We start from the raw sequence: 9138 nt of genomic DNA on the forward strand, positions 1-9138 counted from the left end.
TTTGTGCCGCACCCGGTCGAAGAAGATGCACATGTGAGACGGCCTGCGGAAGTGGAGGCGGACGACATGCGAAAGCAGGGGCTTCGATGCGAGCTGTCGACTGCCGGATCCAAGCAGCATGACAACCTAAGGATGGGAGGCCTGCATGGCGTCGTTGGGTAGACCCTCTAGAACTTTTGCTGTCGAAAACAGGTCGGCTGCGATGTTCGGGTTGGGGGGACGGGAGGAAGTGAGCACAAGAGAGGCGATATAGGGCAGGGGAGAATTTTAGCCATAATCTTGACATGAAGTCGTTGCAGCTAGCGTGTTAGGTCCTAGTATTCTGGTAGTAGCCAAGGGAATTGGTCGTGTGCGTGCATGATCCACTAGGATAAGTACGGGCTGTTAGTGGCGTGAGTGCATGGCTAAGTGGTGTTAGTGGCCGAGTGTGGTGCCTCGTTGGCTTGCGTGTTGCGAGGCTATTTATAGAGGGCTGTTTGTGTGTGTACCAGAGTAGCCATGTAGCCATTGTAAAGAAGAAGAAGATTAGGGTGTTTTGAGCGCCCGTGGCGGCGTTCGTGCGTCGGCCAGAAAAATTTGTGTGTTTTTTTTCTTCTAGCTCTGTCTGTGAGCTGCGAGTGAGAGGTGCAGCCTCGGGCTGCAACAACATTTGGTATCAGAGCCTTCATGGCCTGAGGCCGTAGAGCATGACCATGCCATGCTTGAGGGGAGCGCGGCGGACCTGCGTGGTGGTGCAGAGGCTGCGGTGGCGCGGCGTGGAGGAGAAGCCGTTCGTGCGGCGGGTGAGGCAGCTCGAGCGGCCACGTTGCTTGCGTCAGGGCGCGGCATGTGCGTGAGCCGAGGGCGTGCGGATCACCGGAGGAGAACACATCCAGCGGAGCGCAGGATGGACGTGTCGATCACGTCAGTGTTTGATCGTGTGCGCGAGCCGGGGCGTGCATGGTGTGGCGTCATGGAGGAGCTCGGCGTGTGTCGCCGAGGAGCTCGGTGGCGGAGTCCGGCGTGTGTCGCCGGCGCCCGACAGAGGAGCTCGGCGTTTGTCGCCCGAGGTGAAGGAGGACCGGTGTGTGTGCGCCAGGTCGAGTCCATGATGGTGGTGACCGCGTATGTGCGTCGGGTCGAGTCTGTGGCGGCGTCGTACGTGCGACGTTGCGACAAGCATGGAGGCCGCGTAGACGATGCGCGGCGGCGCGGCGAGAAGGCCGCAGAGGTCCGGAATGGAGCAGCATGCACACGGCGGCATGGCCGCATGGAGGTGCCGCACGGCGACGGAGTCTGCAGGGTGCAACTACCGTGAAGCGGCGACCTTGGAGATGCAGTGACGCGTAGAGGCGTGCCATGGCGTCAGGCGTTCTAAGACGACGACGACGACGACTAGCTGAGTCAATATTACGAAGAGAATGTTAGCCATAATTTTGACATGAAGTCGTTGCAGCTAGCGTGTTAGGTCCTAGTATTCTGGTAGTAGCCAAGGGAATTGGTCGTGTGCGTGCATGATCCACTAGGATAAGTACGCGCTGTTAGTGGCGTGAGTGCATGGCTAAGTGGTGTTAGTGGCCGAGTGTGGTGCCTCGTTGGCTTGCGTGTTGCGAGACTATTTATAGAGGGCTGCTCGTGTGTGTACCAGAGTAGTCATGTAGCCATTGTAAAGAAAAAGAAGATTAGGGTGTTTTGAGCGCCCCGTGGCGGCGTTCGTGCGCCAGCTGGAAAAATCTATGTGTCTTTCTTCTTTTACCTCTATCCGTGAGCTGCGAGTGAGAGCTCGGGCTGCAACAACAGAGAATGTCCAAGTCCCAGAATCCTTTGTGGGCCGTGCGCTGGCGTTCCATCGCCAGTTTCTGTGGTTTGCAACCGGCGTGAGAGTGTGTCGTGCAGTTTATTCGTCCGTGCCATGTGCTGATAGTTCATTATTAGACCATCTAGAAGCCTTTTTGTGTGTGTCTGGCGCCGCAGTAGCTTCCCATAGGGCTACTGGGCCTAGATGCTCTTATAGTCACACTAGAAATGTGTCACCATTCTCTTTGACATGGTTGGATTTCAAATATACCGAAGGATATGTTTTTGTACTGGCAAGTCGATTCATTCCATTGAATAACTAAAGGTGCCCGATTCGAGCTATTGGTACATCGGTCCATGATGTCCTGCAGAAGCTGGTCAATAGCATCGATCCATCATGCCTTGCAGAAGTAGCCGAAGGGCACTTTGGGCGTGGAGAACTCTGCTGACAGGATCTTGGCGGCGACAACGGCGTTGGCCGCGTCGGTGTAGTGCACGCCGTCCCAGCTGAGGAACTTGGAGCCGTCCTCGCACACACGATAGCCGGGGCCGAGGCAGCTCACGTTGAGGTCGTAGTTGTAAGGCGGCCCGCCGTGGCCGCAGCACGCCATGAGCGGCTCCTCGAAGCCTGGTCGAAACATACACGTGAGCTTTATAGGGAGATCGCCGAAGTACGCGGTCGGGGACCAGTGGATTGCTGCACTCACCGTAGCCGCTGTGGTTGCCGACCAGGTCGTACTTGATGGACAGAATGTCGGTGTAGACGATGGTGGCGCCTTTGAGCTGCGTGGTGAGTCTGTCGCAGACGGAGCAGAGCTGGCTGTTGAATTCGTAGGAACCGTTGTTGAGTGTTCTGAGGCAGCCGCTGTCGTCCAGGTCGCCGTCGTCGGCCCTAGCCTCGGCGAGCTTCTGCGGAAGGCAGCCCAGGGGCCCGGTGCCATGGACCCAAAAGTTCTTAGCTCCATTGTAGTACAGAGTCTGCAATGCATCAACAAGACGATGATAGGATGCAAACGAAGAAAATTGAGCACTACGATTTGGGAAATTTGCAGCATACCATAATAGCATCCTTTATCTCGGAGAGTATGGCCGGGATCCTCTTACGGACGACGTCATCGTATTGCAGCCTGCTAGAGAACGCGGCAGAGAGATCGTTCTGCCCGATGTCGATGACGTACAGCGCGTTTCGGAAACCCACCGCGTCGACGGGAACGTTCTCGCCTGCAAATTAGCCAACGAGCTAATCGGTCAGCAAATGATCAGACACACACACAACCCAGCTTGCCTGAACTCTTGAAATTGAACTGTTGAAGTGAAGATGAGAACCGTGGGTGATGAGGTCGAGGGAGCGCTGCTTAAAATGGAGGAACTGCTGCACCTGGACGTGCAGCGCGAAGGGCCTGTCCCGCGGCATGGTGGTGGATCCGGAGATGGCGAAGTTGGCGCCGTTGCTGAAGTCGGACCCCAGCGCCTCCAGGTACGGGCTCAGGTAGCTCATGTTCAGGCTCTCACCTGCTCATTGTTGGATCGTCCGCCCACACACATGAGCAGTAATTATCATGAATGTACGTACCATTAATCGACCGATTAATTGCTACTCAGTGGTCACTAATAAAATCAGTGATATGCCTATTAATCGCTACTCGCCAGCCCACTGAATTGATAGTGATAAGCGATTTTCTCAACACTGATATTAAATTAGAGTACATTAAAAAAAATGGTGAATCCTTGCTTACCAAGAATCACGGAAAGATTTTTTTTTCTTGAAACGGAGATAAAAACTTTGCCTCATCCATTAATTAAGCAGAAGCATTAATTAAGCAGAAGGTGTCCGTTTTTAGGAGAAAATCGGGCAAAAACCTACAAAGACAGGGCCAAGCCTAGACCCACCCACACGACGCCGCGAAGGCACACCGAGCCACCCTGGCTACCCACATAAGCTACAAAAACGCGAAGCTCAAGTTAGCCTATGCCAAACAGATGGCTCCCCAAGAAAAGGCCGGTAGCACCGATTCTAACGACGAGCCGCGGAGAGGAGATGCACAAGACCTGCGCCAAAAAGGACCTTCATCGTTGGACCATCCCTCGAAGGTCATCGTACACCACCCAAAGGCAGCTTCGACTTCACAGCAAGAGGAGGTTAGTTAACCTGAAGACATTCGGACACACCGGGACGGAGCCGACTAACACGGTCTTGCACCAACCAAACCATGCTCAGCACCATTGTCCTTGACGCCCAAACCCACCGCCGAGTCACCTTATCGCCCACGTGACCCAAGGTCAAGCACCCTCGAAGATGACGAACATTCGGAGCCGCTGCTCCGACATACCGTTGCTCCGTCGCGCCCTACGCGTCCACCAAGACCACCACCTTCCGGGGCCGCCACCCCGACGTACCACCGCTCGCTCTCGAGCTGCAACGCTGCACGAACCGTCTACCCGCAACCTAAGCTGCACAGGGCAAACGACCGCAAACCACGTGCATCACACCAACTCATCCGTGGCCGCCGCCTCGACATAACGTCCGACCGTCCCCTCTAGGACGCGTCCGACCGAGCTGCTGCCCTACCGCCCACACAACCAGGGTCGCCACCCAAGCCGTGACAAACCGCTTCCCTACACCATAGAGATGCTGCCGCACCGCCTTCCGGGGCCACCACCCCGGCTCACAGCCACCTACCCGAGGCCGCCGCCTCGGCATCCTCCAACGCAGACGGTAAGGCAACGTAGCCTGGCAAACAAACCACCCTTGCCGAGCGAAGTTCATGCCCTCCAAAGACGACGCCTCCAAGAAGGGAAGTGACAAGACCGCCGCCGTCGCCCGCTCCGACCGAGGCAAGAGCTTGGGTTTTCACCCGGAGGGCACAAATCCTCGAAGGCAAGAGAGGTAGGAGCTCCACGACGATGCCTCCAAGAAGGGGAACGACGCCCTGAGACGTCGCCATCGCCGGCACCGACCAAGTCGGGCAGAGCTTTCAGCCGGAGCAAGCACCCTCCCGCCGAGGCTTCCTTCACCGACAGGGAAGCCGGAGCACGCCATCATGCGCACCAGCACCGTCTACCACGTAGCCCGCCATGACGCCACCGCTGCCCGGGGTCTCCGCCCCGGCACACCACCACCACCCAGCAGCCGTTGCAAACCTGCATCACCTCCAGGGGCCCCATGCTGGCCTGCCGCAGCGCCGCCGCGACGCCCAGACCACCCGCGCCCGCCGCACGCGCTGCCTACAGCCAGAAGCGCCGCCACGCCCGCAGCACGCCGCCGCACCCGCCGCCCGAGCGATTTGAATTTGTATTGTTAGGGTAAAACGCAATGCAGAGTATGCAAGGCGAGGAAGGAACTGGCACCGTAACTCTGGGATTATTGGCTACATAGCCGACATGTGCATCCACCCGTCCCCCCCCCCCCCCCCCTCCCAACTTAAAACAAGAGCAGAACATCAGACGAGTGAACTCCTCAAGTCTCTCCCTTACTACAGGAAAATGCCTCATTATATATCGGTGGTTTTTATCAGGCCGTTGGTATTTTTTATAAAAGGATTATATTAATACCAACATGATATCAGCACATTAAAAGAAACTTTGGTACACATAGATATATGCCAAGGGGAGAGTGGACAAATGAAGGCCGAGCTACATGTAGCTCTTTATTTTTAGAAATTCGGAAATCATATTTCAAAGTTTTAAAATATGCTAAAAAAATCCTAGATGTAGCCAATGAGAAACGTGCAAAAATAAAGAGCATTAATATAATCCACCCATCCCACCCGAGCTACATGTAGCCACTCTGGGATTATTGGCTACATAGCCGACATGTGCATCCACCCCTCCCCCCCCCCCCCCCCCAACTTAAGACAAGAGCAGAACATCAGACGAGTGAACTCCTCAAGTCTCTCCCTTACTACAGGAAAATGCCTCATTATATATCGGTGGTTTTTATCAGGCCGTTGGTATTTTTAATAAAAGGATTATATTAATACCAACATGATATCAGCACATTAAAAGAAACTTTGGTACACATAGATATATGCCAAGGGGAGAGTGGACAAATGAAGGCCGAGCTACATGTAGCTCTTTATTTTTAGAAATTCGGAAATCATATTTCAAAGTTTTAAAATATGCTAAAAAAATCCTAGATGTAGCCAATGAGAAATATGCAAAAATAAAGAGCATTAATATAATCCACCCGTCCCACCCGAGCTACATGTAGCCACTCTGGGATTATTGGCTACATAGCCGACATGTGCATCCACCCGTTCCACACCCCCCCCCCACAAACAAGAGCAGAACATCAGACGAGTGAACTCCTCAAGTCTCTCCCTTACTACAGGAAAATGCCTCATTATATATCGGTGGTTTTTATCAGGCTGTTGGTATTTTTTATAAAAGGACTATATTAATACCAACATGATATCAGCACATTAAAAGAAACTTTGGTACACATAGATATATGCCAAGGGGAGAGTGGACAAATGAAGGCCGAGCTACATGTAGCTCTTTATTTTTAGAAATTCGGAAATCATATTTCAAAGTTTTAAAATATGCTAAAAAAAATCCTAGATGTAGCCAATGAGAAACATGCAAAACCTAAATGTGAAATTCTTAGTACTTTTAGGCTATATAAAAGTGACAAATGTATGGATATGAGAATAGTGAATAGTGCACATTTTAAAACTCCGTCAGATTTCGTCATTTTTGTGTAGTCTACAATACAAAGAATTTCACATTGAGACCATCATTGTCTACATCCAGATTTTTTTTTCCAGATCTTATTAAAACTTAAAACTATGATTTTTTATTTTTTAAAAATAAAATGCTACATATAGCTTGGCCTCCGTTTTGCAGTTTTCGTGCCACGAGTACATACATCCATTGGCATATACATATATATATGCCAACGGCTGCCATCAGCAGTCGGCGTAGACAAAGCAGACATCATACATAAATCCACTCGATATGTGTAGACATATCATGCTGGTGGCTGCCATCGGCATACACAACTGCCACATGGCATTAGTGTCCTCGGCTCCTCCCGCTTGCTTTTATGCCAACGGACACGTCAAAGCTGTTGGCATCCCCCATATATTGAGGGTAGCCATCGATATATACATTTTTTCTTACTTTTTTTGCATTCTACTTTTATTTCATGTATGCTTAGGTTTTTTTGCTTTTAATTTTTTTGGCATGGTAATTTTACTTTCTAGACTATAGAACCTAAAATGACATAGTGCGAAGGTTTTATTTTGTTTTTTGGGAATTTCTTATGCTCTTCTTTTCAAAGTATGGTCAAAATGACGGGCCTCGGCGTCTTTAGTTGGGGTTACATCTTGCCGAACTGTTCACATATCTGTTATGAAATGACATCTTTTGGAAGAAAAAAATGAACAAAATAAGCACCCATAGTTTAAATTTGAATGGCTTTCTTGTGAATCCGAAATTTGTCTATTTGGTGAGAAGTGGCAGAATTTTTTTTTGAATTTCAACCAGTTGATGACTTGTCCATAAAAAAGGTCAATTATTTTTGAAATTCTTGGTAGGTTATTAAAAAAATTACTTTCGCCATTTCAACACGTATATTGTGTGTATTATAATATAAACTCGTTCGGACAAATTATGTACTCGGTCGCTAATAAAAATATATCTAGATATATTTTAGTTCTAAATACATCCGTATTAGCAACAGTTAATACGAATGCTGCTTACGTAGAGGAAATGGACACTACATGAAACATCATCTTTGCCGTGTATCTAGAATACCCAGCGAACGGATAAAAACACCCGGCGAAGAGTTTGCCGTGTATAACACTCGGTGAAGACAAAAAAAATACACGGCAAAGATGTGTTTTTCCTGTAGTGGGACTTCTGGCCGGCCGGTTACTATCTGTTCCGCACACGGCACATGCCACTGCTGGAATAAATTGATGCGGCCGGCGCTCGATCACTCACCACGAACCCAGTTGGATGAGAAGTGCCAGGATTCCAGTGGGAATCCGTCGGTGCGCACTTGTCAATTCCTTGAGATGGATCGTACGGGTGCATGCGCGCTTGTCATATCAAAGAGTCACTAGCTCACAATCTTAGCGTCACATTTCAACCGCCGCCAGTTGATGTTCTAGTAGCTACAACGCACTAACTAATCATATTTGGATAGCAGCACTAGAGCTGAAAATGACAGCACTAGAGCTGATGCAAAAAAAAATCCGAAATGGAGCACTAGAGCTGCATGTTGTGGAAAAGAGGAAGCCGGGCAATATCGACGCAGACGTAGACACACATAGCCCAGCTAAGCAATGGCAGAGGCTAGTACAGAGTAGTATTAATTTCAAGATATGCATGGTTATTGTGCAATCAACGCATCTCCCCCATCGTGTGTTAAGCATGCATTGAACGTTCTCGTCCGTCCCGACGAGACACAAGCATAGGCACGTTATCCAGCAGGCGACGTTGCCAACACAAATTTCACGCTCTGTTTAACTTTACTGTGTAAATGCTCACTTACAAAGGTAATCGATGACAAGGCGGCCGTCGCAGAGACGTCCAGTGGAGCGGCGGAAGTGGGCGCGGCCCTCCGGTAGCGGGAAGTAGTTCCCCAGCGCCGCCGCCGCGCCGCCCGTGTCTGTGTTCGAGTCGCCGAACGCGAACACCACCGGGCTTCGCGTGCACGGCGCCTCGTCGGCGCCGGCCGTCGCCACAGCCAGGAGAAGCGTGGCCGTGAGCGCAGCTGACAGCGCGGAAGCTGCCATGTCTCGATAGAGAGCTGACGTCGCTGGCTAGCTTGAGCACGGCTAGACGAGAAAAGAGATCGATGTGTGTGTGTCTTCTCTATATGAAAGCGTGATCACGAATTCACGATGATAAGTCGCGGACGCGCGCGTATTTATAGCTAGCTGTGGAGTGGCCGGGTGCGCGCGTGAGGAACTGCAACCAAGCCGGCGGCGCACGGCAGTGAGCCAGTGAGACAGACGCCCACACGCACAAGGATGCCTGGAATGAGTTCAGCTAGGGCCCCACCCTCCAGGTACATCATCGCGCAGCCGTCCGTTGGAACATGACTGGAATGCTCAGATAGTATATCGAGCCTGATGACAAGATGAAAACCTGAACATGGCTCAACTTCACGTGTGTGTGTATATACCTCCGAATTCGTTCCTTGCCACTCCCTGCTACTTTTTCTTTTGTTTTATTTGGCTATATATGCGGGCCATATTCAATCTTTGGTGGAGCTGCTCCTGTTCTTGCTGTGGAGGGAAAATCCCATCTATAGCAGGTCTACAACTTGCAAGACGTAGTACATGTAAAAGGAGAAGATTGCAGGTCAGGGCATGAACGATGTGCAAACCATGGAATGCAAACACAATGTTA

At 51.0% G+C, this 9138-nt stretch overlaps 1 protein-coding gene across 1 annotated transcript; it reads right to left on the bottom strand.

The window, feature by feature from the left end:
- Positions 1-2137: 2137 nt before the first annotated feature.
- LOC124666891 (GDSL esterase/lipase At1g09390-like) lies at positions 2138-8519 on the bottom strand. Its single transcript, XM_047204221.1, has 5 exons — positions 8276-8519; positions 3103-3288; positions 2834-2997; positions 2484-2754; positions 2138-2404 (listed from the first exon to the last, which is right to left on the bottom strand). Exons 1-5 carry the CDS (start codon positions 8517-8519, stop codon positions 2172-2174), a joined length of 1098 nt encoding a protein of 365 aa, XP_047060177.1. The 3' UTR covers positions 2138-2171.
- Between the last annotated feature and the right edge of the window lie 619 nt (positions 8520-9138).

Source organism: Lolium rigidum, chromosome 6 (assembly GCF_022539505.1).
Source record: "Lolium rigidum isolate FL_2022 chromosome 6, APGP_CSIRO_Lrig_0.1, whole genome shotgun sequence".
Lineage (NCBI taxonomy): Eukaryota > Viridiplantae > Streptophyta > Magnoliopsida > Poales > Poaceae > Lolium > Lolium rigidum.